The sequence below is a fragment of the Aythya fuligula genome, chromosome 4 (assembly GCF_009819795.1).
Source record: "Aythya fuligula isolate bAytFul2 chromosome 4, bAytFul2.pri, whole genome shotgun sequence".
Taxonomy (NCBI): Eukaryota; Metazoa; Chordata; class Aves; order Anseriformes; family Anatidae; genus Aythya; species Aythya fuligula.
Window position 1 is genome coordinate 43017830 of NC_045562.1, and position 20576 is coordinate 43038405.

At 41.5% G+C, this 20576-nt stretch overlaps 1 protein-coding gene across 1 annotated transcript in view; it reads right to left on the reverse strand.

Moving 5' to 3' along the window:
- Positions 1 to 16331: 16331 nt before the first annotated feature.
- The window catches only part of SPATA5 (spermatogenesis associated 5), a 189749-nt gene continuing 185504 nt past the window's right edge, over positions 16332 to 20576 (reverse strand). Inside the window, exon 16 of the mRNA XM_032185948.1 lies at positions 16332 to 16670. Within this exon, the coding sequence (XP_032041839.1) occupies positions 16494 to 16670 (177 nt within the window). The 3' untranslated portion in view covers positions 16332 to 16493. The remainder of the gene's footprint in view (positions 16671 to 20576) is intronic.

Below are 20576 nucleotides of genomic sequence, written 5' to 3' on the forward strand. Positions count from 1 at the left end.
AGTAAGAGATATGATACAGTATTATTTGCTATTAACCTGCATTTTTCCTTGTCCCAGTTTTTTGGGTCTTCTTTTAAAAGATTGTATATTGCATTTAGAGCAATTCAAGTATTAAGTGCCAGATACCCCGTGTGTTTGATGTGGTTTGTTTGCACTTTCACTTTCAGTAACTCAGTGAGAACTTGCTAGTCACATCTTGAAATTTTGCTCCATAATACAACTGTCTGACAAGGTTCAGGCCTTTGGCACTGACTGTATCTGTTCCGAGGGAATCAAATGTTAATCTGTGTTTCCTTTGGGATTGCGCAAAGTCAGGAGACTTCTGTATTTTGGGAGTAGTTTTGTCTGTTTGCTCTCTGCTCTATGCCTATACATCCCATATATACATACACATCGACCCTCAGAGCTTTTGGTTTGAAAACATGAGATCTCTCTCCCTGAAAGTGACTGGGAAATCCCTGACAGTAAAGAACATAAAACACACATGACGATGCACATACTGTCACGTTATTGACGAAACCCCTCTCGTTTCCATCAGGCTGGCAGGCAGGCAGGCTGTAGCCAAGGCAGGAGCTGTGCTGCTCCAGCCGACACGAGCTGATATGAAAGCCTGCACTGCCTCTCCTGCTGGCTGGCACCCAGAGGAGCATGTACAGACACACACCAACACGTGTACATTATGACACCAAAAACTGGGGGGTGGGGTTGGGTGGGGTGTCCCTCTTTCAGACTCTCTCCATCATACTCTATTTTGAAACCACCACAGCAATTCTTCTTTCTCAGATTCATTAAACATGCTGCTGTTGCAAAGCCAAAGAACTTCGATGTGTAAAGGCCACGTCTCCTGTTAAACATACACTGCTTAAAACATCTCAAAGCCTAATTAGGATCTTGCATCTATTCCTTCCCAAGTTCAGGAAACTGAAGGTCAGTAGTTTTGAAAGATATGCTGAAAATGGTATAATACCCTTCCAAAGCACTGCAATAAACGCTACTTCAGATGCATTTTTTTTTAGATCATTGCTATATACCAAAGGTATTTCACAAGGGTGGTACTGTACTGTTGCTTGCAGTCTGTTAGCATAGATTCACAATGGTATAACCTGGCCCCCAATAAGGATCTGAATAAGTATTAAAAAAAAAAAAAAAAAAAAAAAAAAAAGCACCCAGTTGAATGATTAAGAGCCTCATCCAAGGGAATAGAGTGAAAAATAGAAAGTACAGTGGCCTTTTCCAGCATTCTTACTGAGCATGTTTCCACTGCTTTTTTATGTTAGCTTAGAAAGTGTAGACATCATTGCCTGACTGAACTCAATGTTTCCTGTCCTATTTGCTAAATAAAGAAAAAGCAATCTCCCTAGTGGGGTTCTATTTTTTGTGCACAAAAGACTAGACAGAGACCTCAGAGCATTCGAAGGTCTTCTTCAGCTTCAGCAGATATTGAGGTCAACTGCTCAGCTGCTATTTAAGCCCCTAACTCTTAAAGTAAGTGCAACAGCTGCCAACCCAGGACTGGCTTCCAGCCCCATGAGGGTAACTAGCAAAACATGTCCTGTAATAACTTTAAACACCACCCCATTCTTACAGTTCACGAAGCCTGCTTTTCTATTTTTTCTCCAAATGCCCAATCTATATTAAATTTAAAAAGAAGCCTATCACATTCTCATGCTGATAACATAAATTTTTCAGTATGTTGCTACAGTATTCTGATTTTTTGACATCAGGTATGGTACAGGTTGCTCATCAGGACAGTCAAAATTCAGTGGTATTCATTTTATCACGTAAATGCTGCAAAGCATGGAAATAGAGAACTTTTTTTTTTTTTTTTTTTTTTGAACTGGATGGTGTCAATACTCATTTTAAAAACCATTTACCAATCATTTCTTAACTTGCTACATTAAAAAAAAAAAAAAAAAAAAAAAAAAAAAAAAAAAAAGCCCTGAGTCAATTACTAACACTTCTGTAGACTCATTATCTCCTGTGGACCTGATTTCCAGGGTGCCATGTGCTTTAAAAGTCAAGGCTTGGGCTCTTAAGAAGCCAAAGAAAGAACCAGTTGCTTACAGAGTTTTTACTAAGCAGGAAGGGAGAATGTCTATCATCTAACCTCCTGAGGCAGATCTTTAAAGTGTTTGTTTTTTACTCTTTAGCAGTGTTATTGAAACATACTGCCTTGAGCACTAACACAGTACCAAGTAAATTCTATGGCTGTTATTGTCTCAATTGTATTAAATTACTGATACCACTTTGTATACTTCCAGTCACAGCAATAGTTAATATGGAGATAACTCAGGCAAAAGGTAGGTGAAAAACCTTAAAAAAAAAAAAAAAAAAAAAAAAGTATAAAACTTCTATGAAAGAGTTTCTTCCTAAATCATAGGAAATATTTGATATTTAACATAAGCTTGGAGTTAAGAGAGCTGAATCTTCAACCATCCCTACCCACAGATGATTGCAAACTGGTAGAAGGTGCAGATCTTTTCTGTGGGTGAGAGGAACAAATTAGTTTTATCATGGCTTTCAATCATTCCAGGAGATATCCTCCCACCACTCTACTCCACAGAAAAGAAGAGAGAAAGGAAGAACCATGGCAGAAAAAGCAAACAGGTTACTTGTTACGTGGACAGCAAACAGAGAAGCATGCAGAAGACTGCACATCTGTGAGCAGCAATTAAAACAGGAAGATCAGGTGGATGCATCACTGAGGAGACGCTGAGAAGCTGCAGAGAGCCACGAACCACAGAAGTGATTGAAGTGGAGGTGGAAGTTAGAGACAGTTGAGTTTACTTGTTCAACAACTCACCACCTAATTCACAAAATATCTAACTAGGATATTCTATCAGCTCTACACATCAAAATAATTTTTGTGCCAACAGATTAAAAACGGGCATTCAATAATGTGGGGAAATTTTCAAGTATATTAAAAAAAAAAAAAGAAAAAAAAAAAAGAAAAAAAACAACTTACTATACTGACCTCTGGATATGATATCCCTATAACATCAAAGGAGCAATATTCAAAAAGGAGTATGGGAGCCAAAGAAAGAGCACTGAAAGAGGCTTTCGCTTTGGAGTAGGACTGGGAAGTCAGTCTTGGGTACATAGACATATCAATAAAAGCTTATTTAATCTCCAGTACATTTGTAGGTTAACTGATGCTGGGAACTTCTGAAGGTATGCATGTTCTACATTACACACCTCTTTACCTGTACTGTTAGTTACTTGGATAGCAGTATGTATGCCAATTTGTACCTATAAAGATGCAAAGTACAAGAGATGTAGTAAATGGGAAACACTATTTCAACTTTGCTCGCTGTAGAACAGGTAAACTGCTGACAACACAGGCAGTATGGACAGAAGACTGTTCATTGGCTCTATTATAAGTTTAGCCACTGAATTACAGGAAAAAAAAAAAAAAAAAAAGAAAACAAGATATTCTCAGTGCATGTCATGAGAGATCAGCTTGATTTTCAAGTGAAAAAAGGGGCAGGCAACTTTAGTAAACATTTTTTCAAACATCAAGTGTATTTTTAAAGGCAGTTGAAGAACGGCTCAGAGCAAAGCCTTCAAACAGGAGGCTCCAGTCAGCATTTGGATGCATGTTTTCTTCCTCATCCTTGACAGGGATTGCAGATGCAATGCTCCAGAAAGAGCGTCCATATTTCCTGATGCCTTTCAGGCTCTTTGTTAAAAAAAACAAAAAAAAAAAAAAAAAAAAAAGACAGAGTTCCCAGTGCTGTGGGCTTCACTAACATTAACTGCATTTATTAATATTGGTAAAAGTAAATAAATAAATAATAATAAATAAAATCAGCAAATAAATAAATAAAATAAATCAGCTTCCAACTGCAAATAAAAATGAATGTGCATCAAATTAGCTATTTAAAGCCTGCATCAGAATTCAACACCAGTCCATCAGCTCTTGAAGCACGCCCATAATGAAAGCAAGCCCATGGTTTAGGACAGTGTCAGTTAATGCTCGCTGCTAACCTGAGCAAGTTTTTAGCATTGTGTTAGCAAGCTCCCATTAGGTTCCTGACAAGATCATTACCAAAAAGTGAACCTCTGAGGGAAACAACAGAGGAGGCCTTCATGAAGCATTTTACAGTTGTAAGCAGGAGAAGCAGGAGCCGAGCTCTCACAACAATCATACACACACCATTGTTTTCAGTGGAAGTTAGATCGTGCCCCTTTGGCAAACCCAAATGCAATGTAACTTTGTGCAATACACTTTTTCACAATTTACTTTTCCTGAAGTGAACTCCATACCCTTAGCAGAAGAGCGGTCTGAGCACAGGCAAATAAAAGCAAGAAGAGTCAGATCCTGAACACCCTCATCCAGTTCCCTGTCACACCGGTCTCCACTGACTCCACCAGAGAGTGTGCCTCAGTAACAGCTTGCGGACCGTTACTGTATTACACGCTTGTTTGCTGAAACGTGCCATCTTTCACATCACTTCCACATGACAAATATTCTCGGGCACTGCTTTCCGCTCTGCTGAGCTGCATACAGGAAGAGGATCCTTTCTGACAGCAAGTGCAAAGTGAGAGCGTAGCAGCGCACAAGGAGAGGGCAGGGTGGAAAGGGCAGAACAAAAAGACGATGAAAGCTCAGCAGAAAGAGGAGATCAATACAGTTGGACTTGTCTTCTTAGCGGTAATTCACTAATTCATTCCACATTTCACAGAAGCATGAGTAATTTCTCCTAAGGTGCTGAAAAAATAATGCAAAAATAATTTTCAGCACCTTTGCACCACATATCTAAACGCTGCGCTTCAAACTGCTGTGCTCCCAGCTACTCCTGGCGAGAGAAGTGAACGGCATCAATGTACAAAGGAGGCCGTGGCTGAGCTCCTGGAGGAGAAATACCTCTGCGTTATGGCCTGCGTTCTGTGTTACTAGCAGTCATTAAAGTAATTGCTGGTGCTGTAAGCAACGGGGCAAACACAAATTGATAGGTACTGGATTTGCATCTGACAGGGCCATACACACACTGGGCTGCTTCCGTGACAGTGCTGCGTCCAAACTGAGAGCTGTGTGAGTACTTTTTAACATAACATCTCAAGATCAATGATTAATTATGAGATTAATACACCCAGAAGCCTTTCAAGTTGCACTTGATGTCAAAAGCGAGAAGAGCTTGCACTGGGAAGTCCAGTGCTGGGGATGAGACACCAGAAATCCCTCGTGCAGAGGGGGTTGTTTCACCAAAAGACCTGCCAAGGAGAAAACCTCCATTGCTACACTTAATGCTCCATCCTAGGCAAGACTTTAGCCAGACTACATTCTGTTCTAACTTTTTCTTTTGCTGTTTCCCCACCAACTTCATACAAATTCTTATAAAGGTTTATGTACAGACTTGTACAAAATTGAGACTGACACTAGCTGTTGGAGAATTTCCCAGAGCAAGTTTAACAGAGATTATATAACATGTGTTAAATCTTTTTTTTTTTTTTTTTTTTTAATATAGATTGTTATTATACTACTAGTTTTCTTCTTCCTAGCTTAACCCTCCAACCACCCTTTCAAACAGTTAATTATGTTTTGTAGAGATTAAAAACCCAAGGTTATTATATACATTTTGTTTCCAGCCCTTACATAACACAGGACAAATGTGTTACAACTGGAGGGTCTTAGCAAGTCATAACAACCATTATTTTCTTTCCATATTTATTACTATCAAAGTCAGGGGTGAGGGGGGTGAGGAGGAGCAATCTTTCCTTTAATTGATATAACAGGAGAGTTTAGAGCTAGCACAGAACTTTATTGCTATTCTCTATTTTTTAATCATATATCTTAAAGTACTTTACAGAAGAGGGAGAAAGCCTCAGGGGGGAGAAATAACTTCCAGAGGTGTCACAAGAAGAGCAGGCTAGGACTGCAGTTCAACTTCCTTGACTCCCAGCCCAAAAACCTTCCTACAGAACCACAGTTTCCAGCTGTGGGAAAGTAGCCCGGGTAAAGTAAGAGAGCTTCCATTGAAAAACAGTCTCAGTTTCAGAAAAGAAAACATTTCATAGATGGCTTATTTCATTTATCCCATAGAGAAGAATTTTAACATCACGTGTGATTGGGAGGCATGGTGCAATTTTCAGGAGCTTAAGACATCAGTGGAAATGTAAGTTTAATATATTTCATGCAGTTGGATGTGTTTTTAACTCACGCCATCACTGAGACCCAAGGAAGGAAATAACCAGGAGGCTGAAAAACAGACAGCTCAGGACCAACACGGGGAAGACAAACACAAGGCTTGCACGAAGCAGAAAGCACTTGGAGGTGTTTGTAAAGGAGAAACGATGAAAGCTGCAGACCTCATGTTTGTTGTCCTTCTGGGACTGCCCTTCACTGCAGTAGTCCCTGCTGCTGCCAGATAACTGTAGCTCTCACAGTGGACAGACATTTTTTTCCCTTTTTTCTTACCTATAGAGCTCTCCTCCTGTCCTGTGAGGACCTTTTGGTCAGTCTGTCTGACTATCTGCCTACCAGAGACCACTAAGTGGAACCAAAATAACTGAAGTTGCTCCAGTGCATGGTAAGGTATGCCAGAAGAAAAGTCAGCCAGTCAGCCTGAACACATTTTGCTCTTACCTCCAAGCTCCACAGGCTCCTAATTCACTTCAGAAACCTTGGTAGCTCTGGTCTGCACAGCTCTGTTTCACTTCAACTCTTGTTTCCTCTGTGGTCCACCAAGACAATATAATGGGATAGACTTAGCTTAAAATTGCAGGGCACTAATAATACTGAAAGAGACTGATTGTTCCCAAAAAATCAGGCTGAGTCCAATCCTGACAGAAACCGACTTCAAGATTACAGAGCACATCTCTGTGCAAAGCCACCTTCAAGATGCCCTTCCCAAATAAATGCTTTTGAAAGCACACCCAAGGCAGCGTGAACCACACTTTGTTCTGGAGGAACCGCCAGGCGAAACTCTTTTGTTTTTGTTGAAATGTCCTTGACGTTCACGTACTTTCATTTTAGATACCATGATAATAGGAACCTGCAGTAACATGGATTTTTCCTTTTTAATCTACAGTGATTTCTTTTAATGGGGTTGGGGCTTTTACATTTCATGTTTAATATGAAATGTGAAGACTAAGAAAGAAAGCAAGAAAGCCTAAGGGGTTACCAACAATCCTCTCCTCTCTGTCCTCCAGCTGATGCTCAGCATGAGGCTGATTTTGTCATCATACTGTACCAGCTTCTTCCTGAACTCAGAAAACATACCAGATTAATTTGAAATAGTGACTGTGTCCGTGCCAGGGCGGATGCTGCATTGCTGGCAGGGGAAAAAGGGGGATTAGAACCGCAAATGGTCTAAAGCTCATGTGGTCACTGCAGCAGAGCTTGCCAACAGTGAAGGCCACAGAAATGGCCCAGGGCGCTGCCTCGGTTTCTCTTGATGTCTCTGGGCCTTGCTGCAGCACGGAGAATGGCAGCACAGGGATGCTGCTCTTCTCGGGGCTCTGCTCCAGCCCTGCCTCTGCAGTGAAACATGGCTGCTCTCTCCCAGGGCAGAGCTCGGCTCCATCTCTTTGGGGTACTCTTCTGGGACCCTATTCTTGGTGTCATGCAGTTGAGAAGCAAACTGTATCTCCCTGATTCACAGGGCCTGTATTTTTAACCTTTCACTGGCAACTACCCATGGTTCGAGAGAAGGCTCTTGCTCACCTTCCTTTCACAAAACTCTCCATCTTTGCCCTGAGCCAGCTCCTTTCCTTTGCAAAGGGACCACGACTCTGCACGGTTGTCCTCTTCTCAACTGCTCTTCTACACAAAGGACAGAAACCTCTTCTGTCCTTCCTGCCTTGCAGCACGACTCCCCCACTGCTCCTCCTGTCTCATGCAGCTTCTTAGCACACCAGCCTCTGAGTGCCTGCTCTCCCACAAGCCAACCACCCTCTGCCATGTTCTCCCAGAGGAAAACCAAGCAGCCTCACATGGAAGACAGCAGGGAGGAACAAAAGGGTCCGCTGAAGGTACGGGATCCTTTTGATGGCTACAAATACTGCTAGAAAAAAAACAACTTCTTTGAGCTTGTTAATGTTGCTGTGGGTTTTCCTTCTTCTCCATCTCATTGTTTTTTCATGTGGAGTTTAGAAATAAACAATGAGCAGACCGAGAAGGAGGAAGTTTTCCACACATGCTTTCTATTAATTTCTCTTCCTCCCCACTTCTTCTTAAATTTTACTCCTTCACCTTTTCTTTCTGTTCTCATTGAGAAAAAGGTTAAAGCCACCTCCCTCAGTTGATATTCAATTTCTGAAAAATTCAGAGAACAATCCATTTTAACTTTTGTTCCTTTTAAAGTTTTTTTTTTTTTTTTTTTTTTCCTGCAATGATGCTGGCCCCTGTCAATGTTATAATAATGAAATATTGCTAAGAAGAAAAAAAATGATCTGTAAAGACCATTATTTCATTCCATTCTAGCCGTAACCAGGTAAAAATAACACATACAAGTAAGCCATCGTGTTGTTCATGTTGGCTGAGGAAGGGTTTTATTATATTCTATAATTACCCTAAGTTAAGGATGACATCAGGAGGCTGGGGACTGGCTTCCACCCCAGTAGCAAAGGTCCACGAGTACACCTGCAGGCCACTCCTCTGTGGACACAGAGACCAGTTTTGGAGGAGAGGTGAGAATTTCTTTTTCCTAGAAGACAGCAACTGCAGGGGAAGCAGCCAGCGAGAGCAATGCCGAGGCTGGGGTTGGCCTAGCAGAGCTTAGTCTTTGATGTTTAAAAAAAAATAAAATAAACAAACTGTAATGTCTGCCACTTCATGTACAGCTGAAGTAGCTGAAAGAGTCAAGCTCCAGAAACACATCTGCTCATCCAGTGCTGATGAGGTTAACGAGATCAAAGCCAGACTCCACTTAGTGTTTAGCAGTGAGATGCATCCTAACACAGGGCAGGGTGACTACAGCCCTACTTCAGTTCACAGACACACTGGAATCAGCATCAAAATAACACAGATCAGCCTTTGCTCTGATTACCATCAGGATTCCTACTTTGTCTCCCCCCAGCTCCATCAACCCTCACGTTTCCAAGCCAAAATCAGTGTTTGATTTTGGGGTAATCTTCCTCATTCACATGTTTATTTTCAAATTCTTCTCTCTCTTTTCTCCCCTCCTCCCTCCATCACTGTTAACCCAGAAAGGCTTCTCGTGCTCTGCTGATTCAGGTGCCTACCTTCTCACCCAGCAGCCAAAAATTCAGAGCCACAGCAGTCAGGTATGCGAAGAGCAGCTCTCCCACCATCTTCTTTTAAGTCTCCCTGGCAAGAGCAAGAAGAGGCCTAACAAAGCTGTATGCAGCCAATTGTGTTATCAAGGCACTTGGCACTACCAGCTGATCCTTGATTACTATTCATCCCCCAGGAAAATAAAACACCCTTTTGTAGTAAAGTGTAACTGGTTACTATGAGGCACTACATTAACAAAAGCAGCTTTTTACCAAAATTACAGATGATGAAAGCCTGGAAGTGGAATTAGACCAAGGCAACCAGTTGTTTCTACACGTTTCAGAGAGAAAGCAGACAGTTTAACCAAGATTTTCACAATGCTAACAAGAAAGAGGTGGATGACTTTGGTTACATGTCTGTACAAAAAGTGGTAGTGAGTTCTGTGAAACAAATTTACAGATAACATTCTTTGTCGTAGTGACTTTTCTGTTGTAGCATCCAACATGTGTCACTGCCAGCACTAGTAACCTCAGTATTCATAGGGTCTCTGTAGGATTTTTGTGCTTTTCTTGAAATCCACGCAGCAGTTTTTGATAGGCTTTTACATTTCCACTTTTCTGAGGGTACTGCTTTTTAAAGAGGATAATTATCTGAAAGGCAGCATTTACAGGGTAGGAGGGTAGAACTTGCTGGTTTGGTGGGATAATTCCCATTTAGGTGGTGAGGAAGCATTCCAGAATATCACAGGTTTTGTTCGTGTGCTAATCTATTTAAGCACCCATTGGCCTTCACCTCCCCCAGTGTGTGCACTTTAGGGATCTTTCATTTCCATGGCCACTATCGATGCAAGAGCTCTTCATTAAAGCTGCAGTACATGGGTTTAGACTCATAGCACTGCAGCACGCTGACTAAAGGGACGTTCACCCCAGAAGAGCTACACGGCTTTGTCCCCTCACCTGCCAAATCCCATTCTCCTTTCTGCATAACCAGTGCCTGCCTGTACGAGGCTGCAGTAGGACATGCAAGTACTGCAGACACTCATGCTACTGGTTGCATCTTGCATCAAGCACAACCAACTCTCAGCTAGCACAGCAATCCAAATACCATGAAAATGCCTCACACAATGCAAATGAGGCCCTATGAACACATTTCATATCCCCAGGTTTGGGAAAGCTTGCTGACTGTAGGGGTAGCTTTAAACCGCAGTAAGCAGGGCAAGCTTTACGTAAGCAGCTGCCCCTGTGTGAAATTTGAAGCTCTTGCCAGTGGTGTGAAGAAAAGACATGACCTCATTATTCCACAGCCCAGATAATCCATTCCTGGATAAAGTGAGAGCTGACAAGTATTTCACCTTGAAGGTTATCAAAGCCCTTTCCACACTCAGCCGATGCGGAGGCGTTCACTTCCCCAAACAGGGATGTGAAAACTGCTCTGTGTTAGCAAAGGAGATAAAAAAGTCAGGAGGGGTTGCAGTTAAGACCACACAGCTGTGCCACACAGGCACAGGTATTGAGAGGAAGAGAACAGCAGCATTTCCAGACCTGTTTGTGCACACGGGATATATTCTCATGGGTTGGTAAAGTAGTGCGCTCAGGATTTGGAGTTACCGCTCTCAGTTCCTGCCGCCTACCTCTGGGCACTTTGTCTAGGTGAGTGCCTTAGGGGCCTCCCTTGACATCAGCCCTCACCCCTGCACCTCCACGAAGGTATTTCAGCTCGTAGCTGGGATCAATCACTTGCCTGACCATCTCCCAAGCTGCCTCCAACAACTGCCGAGGGAACAGTGAGTGATTCCTCTCCTCCAGCCGTACCCTTGGGTGAATCCAAGCTTTACGGCCACGGCTTTTGCACAGTCACATGCAGGCAAGGCTCTAGCCTCAGATTTCTTTGGACAGCCCCGTAATCTTGATTCCTCTCCTCCAGCCGTACCCTTGGGTGAATCCAAGCTTTACGGCCACGGCTTTTGCACAGTCACATGCAGGCAAGGCTCTAGCCTCAGATTTCTTTGGAGGGCCCCGTAATCTGTTTGAGCGATGGCTCCGCACTAGTTCAAGAGGAAGGAATGTCATCTGGTTGCCATTGCCTTCTCCTGCAACACCTGTGTTCATGCTGGAGGCCGGCCATGCAAACACAGGCCGGGGCTCTCTCCCCTCACCAGTCCGATCCTTGGCAGACTCACTAACAGAGAAAACACACATCTCCTTCTGCTATCAGAACGCCAGAGCACTGGGTTTAAGTCTGCAGGGAAGAATGACACAACCTAAAATGTTTAGCACAGAACATGTAAAGCCCTGGAGAAAATGCATGGCTTAGTCTTCTACAGGAAAGATTAATAAATGAACAGGTAGAAGTTGCAGAAAGAGCAGACAAAACCCAACATTAGGAGCGGGTTTCAGCTGAAATATTTATCTTCCAGATGTTAACTTGCCATTCAAAAGCATGCCCAAATACTGCAATTCTGCATGCCTCTTGTACCCCCTCTCTAGGAAAAGCTCTTTATTGAACTGCACACATTAGATCACCCACAACATTTTCTTTCATGTCAAAGGAAAAAGGGGCATCAGCAAAAGGACAAGATTTTGAGGTTCACTATAGATAAAAATGATTGTAATTCAATACAACCAAACAACAACAACACCAAGCACAAATACAGAAGGGTCACAACGTAAAACAACATCCCAGCTGCAACTCTCCAGAGAGCCAGTTCCACTTTGACCCAGACCTCAGGATAAAACCCGGAGCAGCTACAAGAAGCTGTACACGGCCCATGTGACCACTGTGCCCACTGCCCAGCACGGCACTCTGGAGCAGCTGGAAGGCACTGGCTGGTTGTCCACCCTCCCTCACCTCGTCCCTCTATGCCTGCTCGCTCCCCAGCTCCCTTTGCAAGCCCCTTCCCACAGCCCTGGCTGCATTACCGTGGCACAGAAGCGAGAAGGAAACACACGCAGTTTTGTCCCAACTTTGTGATCACAAAAAACAGGGCAGGTTCTATAAGGCTGCTTTGTACAGGTTCTCTCAGGGGTCTTTGCCATGGTTTTGACAAGCGGTGACTGACTTTCAGGCACTTGAGTGTCCCTTCATCTTCCAAACACAATTCCCTGTAAGTTCACTCCTTACTGGCAATAAAAAATTGAGCTACCAAAACCATTGAACATTTGCTTTTCTATTTTCAACACTGCTTCAGCCGCCCAACCCACATCTTTTCTCCAGGAGAGCCAGAGACAACTAGAAGTCTCACAGTCAGTCTCCTTCACAGGCCTGGTACTTGCCTGTTGCAATAAGGAGCGATGATTTTCCTACCTGTGAACTTGCAAGTGTTCATCAGTTAACTTCAGCTTACTGGACGGCACACAGCAAAGCACCACGCTTCACGTTTTGGCTTTCTCTGTACCCCCTCCATGCCCTGTCAGCATGGAGATTGAAGCTCGCTTCCCAAAGAAACACCATCCCCACGCAGCCTTTCCACAGCACTAATCAACCAATGCTGTTACAGGAGCATTATGTTTGGCATGTGCCCAGTTCCTGGAGGAGAAGAACCACACTTTGACATTGAAAATAAGTAAAGAAACTAAAAGGAAAGAGCCAGAATACACAAACCAGAAAAATCTCCTCTAAGGACACCAAACTCACATTGGATGACAAGTCTAAGTTCCATGATTTTAAATAACCGTCTTTGAAAATGATCTTTTTTCTGTCCCTGATATTCTCCCTTGCACCTGAACTAAGCCGGCCTTATGCTCTATTCTCACTCCGAGACTGCAGGAGAATTATCCACAATAAACTTCATTCCTTCCTTTTCCAGGATTGAGAATTGTATACCGTACTTGCAGAGCAAATCTGTTTTATGCATTAGGGAAAACACAGGGCTGGACTTTTTTCAAGTTAAGTGAAGACATTTTTGCATTTTGATCATAAATATTTTCCCGGTCATTTTTTTGCAAACCTGTCAAAAGACATTTTATGCCATTTTGCAAGACATTGTTATTGGAAGAAAAAGTTAAACTCTGTATTTAAACAAAATTTGCCTGAAACATTGAAAAACTGATTTAATGTTAACAATTCTGCAACTCAAGCAGTATTTGGGCCAAAAACTAGCTCCAAAAGATAATGGCCGACAGGAAAAGAACTCTGCTTCTAAAGAATGTAAAGAAACAAGTACAGAAATCACATCTAGAGGTAAGGAGGGGATGGGAGAGAGACGTTCTTCCCACATGTGCTCTTTTCTGTTCACCAAGCCTCTGTTGTTTTATTAATATATTAAATCTCACAGAAACACCCAAACAACAATAAAGGTGGTTAAACCAGCAGGAGAAAGAACACCTACCTTTGATTTACTCTGAAGTGTGGAAGTATTCAGGCTTATATGGCCTCATTCTGCAAGCAAATTGATTCAGTGCCAAGGCACGATGTGTTCAGTGAAACATACTGTGAAAAGTTCAGCTCCGAATTAAAAACCACTCATGTAAATGATAGGTGAGGAGAAGACACTTTTCCAGTGCTCTGTCCTACAGTGCCCTCATCAGTAAATACCAGTGAGTTTGAGGGTGCAAAAGTGCTCACTGGCCTGTGATCTCCTGGCATATAGATTCAAGCCACATGCAGTAGCTGTTCTGCTGCAGTATTTGCCAAGGAGGATTCAAAATGATTACGAAAGGACTATGTTGCTGATGAGATTGGACCAAAACTGTATGCCAAAAGAAATTTTCAGATATTTTCCAGAATTCTGATAAGAAGGTTTCAAGTTTCTGTTCCTTGATAAGAGCAATCTATCATTAGGAACCAGAAGGGAAATCATCATCCCTTCCTTTAAGTCTTGTATTATCTGCGGCTTGTGATGGGGTAAGATTTTCGGTGGCATCAGAATAGTAAAGCCTTCCAAATAGACTATTTGGGAGCAACCTGGGGATGGACTTCACACATTTGCAATAACCAAGTTTTTTTAAATAAAGAGCATCTTTGTTTTTTGGCTTTTAAATCAAGTTCCACAAACACAATGAGTAGTTTCCTACATTTAAAATTACTTCAGGCATGTAAATAGGCATCAAGAGATTTAGCATCATGTGGAAAAATATGGTACCAAGTGGATAAGAGGATGAAAGGATAAATATTTGCAGAGCTAGTCATGGGGAGTCATGGGCCAGCACTCTCTCTCTTCTATCTAAAACACAATGTGTAAATCTTCCTCTGATGTCAACAGGAGTCCACTTACAGGAAGAGCAGCAAGCTCTTACCTGCCCCTCTCTTTGCCTCAGTTCAGATTCTCACATTGCTGCATGTTCCCAAGCGATCTCAGCACTTCCCAAGGGAGGCAATCCAGTTCTGCTACTCACCTGGAGCATCACTCAGTGCTACTTTTAGGACACAAAATCACAAACAGAATTTTTTTGTTGGCAGTAAAAACTACGATCCTTCATTTCTTCTTTCAGGAACATGCGCTGGAGGAAAGTTTCATTGGATTTCATTTTTAGAAACATCTAAAATGTAATTGTTAGGATAAATGGTTCTCATCCTGAGCTTCAAGTTGAAGCATACACAATTAAGAAAAGGATACAGTAGTTTCAGATGTGACCTTGATTTTCAAGGCAATTTTTCCAGTTTACCATTCTTTTTTTATATCCCTGTCTGATGTACTACTAAACACTCAAACAATGACAGAAAAAAAAAAAAAGATAAAAAAAACAAAACCTGAACATACATCAGATGAACTAAGTAAATTACCTGCTTTTCTACATCTTCTAATCCTTCTCAGTGGTATAAAATTAAATGCTATTTATAGCAACAAGAGGTTAAACTAAAAGTTATAATAATAATATATAAGATTTCTTTTTAAGAGCTACAAATTGTGGGCACAGTGGAACTGAGGAGAGAAAAACCATAATCAAGGCCAAGAGATTTCTTCTTAAATTTCATATTGACACTATAATTAAATGTGGTAGAAAACTCTCTTAGACAAGTATATACAAGTATATTCCTTATAAAAGACAGAAATTTCTAAATAATCATATCTCATTTGCAAACAGATATATAATGACTGCAAGAAAGAAAAGTCTTCACAACCATCAACAAACAGACCCAGAAGTAATCTTATACTTGGTAAAGCCTGATTTTTTTTTTTTCTTTTTCACTCTGACAAGTAAAAGCAGGATTAGGCTAAAATTTTGACTTACAGATTCTTTTACTTACCTGCAAAACACCAGGGAAACAGAGATTTACCCACTGAAATGCAAGGCTTAGTCACCTTTTTTGTCTTTATTAAAGTTGTTATTGGTTTTGCTTTACTTTTCCCTCTAGTTTTCATGTCTAGAAAAGAAAAGCTGCTTTTCCACTGTGGGGAAAAATGCTGAAAATAAGTTTGTTTCATTAAGTCTCACATCGAATGCAGGAGTAGGGAGCCCATAGGGATCTGTCGCTGTTTCAACAGGTGATATAACAAGAAATAAGTTGAAAAGATTTTATCTGTCCCTAAACTATTTTGTGGTCATTGGTAACACTTTCTGCAAGGAGATTTTCTTATTCATTAGGAGTCATCGGGATTTCCATTGGCCGACTTGAAATTACCAATCACCACCCATATTTATTTTGAGAGAAACAAACAACAACAGACGTCTGCTGTTGATGCCTGGAAGTGGTTTCAGGTTAGCCAAGAGTTGGATGCAATTCACTTTTCTGAAATGCAAAGGAAGCCTCATGATGTACAATTTTTAACGTGCCTGTTCTACAGTGTGTGTAAAAAGGAGTTGCTTAACACCAAAGATAAACGTTTCACCGAAATCAATCAGGATACCTCCGCTTTCTCTTGGAAAGCTCTATGGTCGGCAAGCCTGTTTGGCAGCTTTTCTGGAGATCATAAATCAAAAGATTCAGAATAATTTTCAGCATTTTTGTAGTGAGGCCACTCCCCAGGTCTCTGCCTCGCTGGGATGGTCCCTGGGATTAAACTGAGGTTAAGGGCATGAACAAACGAAGGCAGTCATGACATTCGCTGCTACTCTTTTTAGGGCCAAGAATTCACCAAAACCTCAGAATTTGGTAATTATTTTTTGACACATGGTTGTACACTCAGAAATACTGAATTACACCAGCACTCTTACTACCTCTAAAATGCAGATTATACCATTTGAATTGTAAAACACAAAGTTTACACAATTTCTTTTACACTCAAAAAATCCACATGGGCATTTATTATGATGATTCCACATTTGAGTCAACTTTGGACACTCCACGTACAATACAAAATTCTTTAGCTCTTGACAGCTTTACAAAGGAAATTTGCTATTCACGCTATGAGCAGGCATATGTATTAATTTGCCTTTCAAAGTGCGTGCAGTCCACTTTGCTGCTGATAATCTGCATAAAACTGGATTAAGGAATCGGGAATTCTTGGTGTCACGACTGTCAGTGCATACCGAAAATGCCGTCCCATGATATACTCGGCATTTATGTCTTCCTGAAGAGCTAGCAGGGCTGCTTCTCTACAGACTGCGGTTATCTGCAAAGAAACAAACAAAAATTGCACCATATTATTATTATGAAATGTCCAAGTTGAAATAAAGAAGGCAAGCACAAGAATATCAACATGCTCTGAATGCCAGATACTTACAAGGACAGAATTTCTCCAATACTTTTTTTTTTTTTTTAAAGTAAATGAAACTGTAGGTGATTAGCACTTCCCAGAAATGTGATAAAGCTCCAAATTCAAACAAACCACAGTAACTTTACATTTCATAGCAGAGTACGTTGCAAATTACTTTAACTTGATAATCATATTACTTTGCCTTAAACTCATTGCAACACCTGATAAATTAAAACCCCAACTAGCAGCAATACATTTTTCTGTCCCCAAAGCACAAGAGCAGATATTCCCAGGCTCCGTGGGTACTTTTCCTTTTAACTTTAAGCTGGGAAAGAAGTAGAACAATTAATTCAGCAAGGAAGGCTCGAAGGAGAGGGGTGCGTGGAAGGGGAGGAGGGTTAAGGTCTCATACCTGAAATGTGTTTTTAAGCTCTCCGGACTTCAGACAGCGGAAACAGACTGATGCCAGTGTCATTCTAAAGACACATTACTGTGGTGAAAAGAGCTTGTGGAATGAAAAGAGATATTGTGATTTCCAGTGCAACAGGGAAAACAGTGATTGATATTGACTGCATCCCTTATATCTGTAAATGAAAGAGCCAGCTGAAACACATTTGTCCAGCTATTCAGCATATTTTCTCTGTTTGTTCACTTACTGAAAAGAGTTCCCCTGCTTATGCTGTGCTAATGGTTGCCAAAGCCGTTTAGTAGCTTTTTTAGAGGATTTAGCAGCATGTTTAGGAAGCTTTCACAAGAAAACATGCATGGATTTAGATGGCTTTGTCAAGTTACAACAATATTACTTTTAGTTCCGTGCTGCTCTAATGAGCAGTGAAGCTAAACACTCCTGTTATGCATTTTAATGCTTTTCAGGACATTAGAGACAGATAAAGGTGGAAGCAGAGCTGGGACTTAGTGCACCAGCTTCTTACAGAGAGGCAATGCATCCTTCTACACAGTAATGCAGGTGCTTCGGTCCTTCTGTTCAGGTTTTTCAGAAAGTAAATAGTGTGACTATTTCCTACTCACTAACACAAATACAAAGCTACTCGAAGAAGAAGGAAAAAAAAAAAAAAGGAAAAAAATAAAAACCAAAACAAAGCTTGCACACAAAAAAGCAGAGCAGCCCTCCCATCCCAGTTTAAAACCAAACTCTGAAATCTTTCAGAAGGGAGAAGAGTGGGAGAAAAACAGATCCCAAACATCGAGGACTGCAAAGCTGTGCTGGTCCTTGCAGGAGGGGTCCATTTTCCCTCCACAAACACAGCACTAAAGGCACATTTTCCACAATATGAAGAGGACCTTCTGTGGGTTTTCATATGCAATATTGAAAAAGCCCAGAACGCAGCACAGCAGGTTTTGTCCATTATGCCTGCTCGCAGAGACCACCACCTATCTGCAGCATCAAAACGATGGCACAGGGTATTACTGCAGCACAAGATGTTCAGTTGGTGGGCGCTGATACGTTTCACTGAAGGAGAAGCTGAAGGAAAGGCTGTCAGATCCAAAAAAGAAGGAACACCAGCCAGTCCTATCTCTTCCCGTTTCATTTGTACAGTGAGACTCTTAGGAGGAATTTGCCCATAAGCCAATACTGCAGAGGATGATTGGATGTTTCCTCTGTGCTCTGCCAAGAGTATCAGCAACCGTGACCATAATTAACCTCCACAGGATTTTTTCTTTTAATTGAATTCTTCAAGTCTGAAACACAAGTTCTGTGATAACTGAAAATTACTAGACATGAGAAAACACCAGAAAAGTGATATTCTTTTCTTTGTTATTCAGGAGTATTTAAGGGAAGAGGAAGAATTTTAAGGCATCAATTATCATTCTCTCCTTTCCTGGCTGCACTCAGAATTTTTGTGGACTACATCTTTCATATGTTATTCAGTAATGAAAGGCAGGCAGTATGGCACAATATTGGAAATTTGGGCCCTTGCGTCTGATCACAGCAGTCCCATGGCACTGTTTCCATTCCTTTGCTAAACCAAGGAGATGAGGTTTCTTAGGTAAGAGCTTGAACAAAGCAGGTTTAATTATTTTTCTTCATTCAAATATGCAAACTCTGAAAAGAAAAACAAATCCTCACAAGTATTTTCACTAGCTAGTAAAGCTAAATCACCTGTGGGAAGCAAACACAAGTTTGCCGTTGTCTAGCCAAATGGAAATGGGACTGAATTTACCTGGTGAAGTCTGCTGTATCACTGGGCTGAGGCCCATGGTTTTTAATAGACATTTTTTGTCACAGTCACATCAAGACATTTCATCCCAGAACAAGCAAGAGAAGGGTTTTAAACTCTCATTTCTGCCTGGATTAAAACACAATGTAAGTCAGGTCAAGCGAGATAAAGAGGAAAGGTAGCAGAAGGTACTGGCTGGGACTGACCCCCAGCTGTGCAGCAGGATATGTGGCCTTTCCAGGCTTAGCGTCGCTCCAAAACCAAGCGTTCCACCTAGATCACCAGTTTTAAAACCTCACAATAAATTTATCCTCAGTGAATTCATCCAATTACTTTCTTAAATCAGCTCTCCTTTTGGCTTCCACAACATCCTGTAATAAGTGCCACGGTCTAATCATGCCCTGTATGAAAAAGCACTTTTGTTTGTCTTGAAGCGGGTAATTTCAACAAGTACCTCCTAGTTCCTGTCCTCTGAGAACAGTGATTCATCTGCTGTTCCCTGCTCACCTTCCCCATATCATCGATGGTTTTATAGCCTTTTATCTCATCCCCTCTCAGTCAAGTCTTTGCAGGCTGAGGAGCCCTGGGTGATTCAGTCCCTGCAGAGCCCGTCCATGCCTCAGACCAGCTGCCATGGCTCCTCTGGCTCTGCCCTAGCCCTTTGTGGCTAGAAGGAGCCGTGCCACAGGGCTTCTGGGTTGCACTGAGATGATTTTTCCAGAAAAACTGTCCACAACGCCTCCACTATTTTTTACCAAGCAACGATGTCTAATTTAGATCTTATACTTGTGAATCCGAAGCCTGGCTGACTTTCTTTTCTCTTCACAGCATGACTAGCTTCTGCCTGCCTTTGTAAGTGCACACCGTGAAGCACCATTACTTACCCGCCGGTATTAAAATAATCCTTCATTATTTTCAAATCCAAATCCAAAGAACCACCATTTTTACCTTTTTAGTATAAAAAGACTTTCGGACCTCAGGGTGCTGTAAAAAATAGAAATGATGTCCTAGTGCTGCTGCAAAGGAAAAATTGCACCTCAAAGCCCTGAAGGCCAAAATAGATATTCTTGACTGCATCTGAATATGGAGTGGCTTTCACCGCTGGCTGTTAGAGCAGTAATGAAGATGTTAAGTGAATGTCAGAAACAACACTGATTAAACAGCAACAGGCCAGGCAGCAGGTAATTAAGCAATAACTACTGAGGTGTGGGGTGTAATTGCAGAGATGAATAGGCAGCCAGGTGTGGCTGAATACTGTTGAATCTCTGAATGCCATAATATACCCTATTTTGATTGTTAATATTATTACCAATGAAAATTTAACAAACACGATTCTCATTTTCAGCACAATGTGAGCAAATTACCAACCCATGCATTAGTCTGCTATCTGGAATCCTCTCTTAGCATGGAAATAATTTGCAATCCATGTTTAAAAAGCAGATCATCAAGGTTTTTTTGGTTAACAACAGGAGTTGAATGTAAGGAACAATCTGTCATCTGAGTGAGTGCTTCCAAGATCAGAAACTAAACAGCTAAAGTAGAGTCCTGCTTCAGAGTCAAAAAGGGGTCTGTGTCAAGTTATGCTGGGAGGAAGGGAGAGCTCTAGCACGCCATCCAAACCACACACCCCCATCAGCAACCA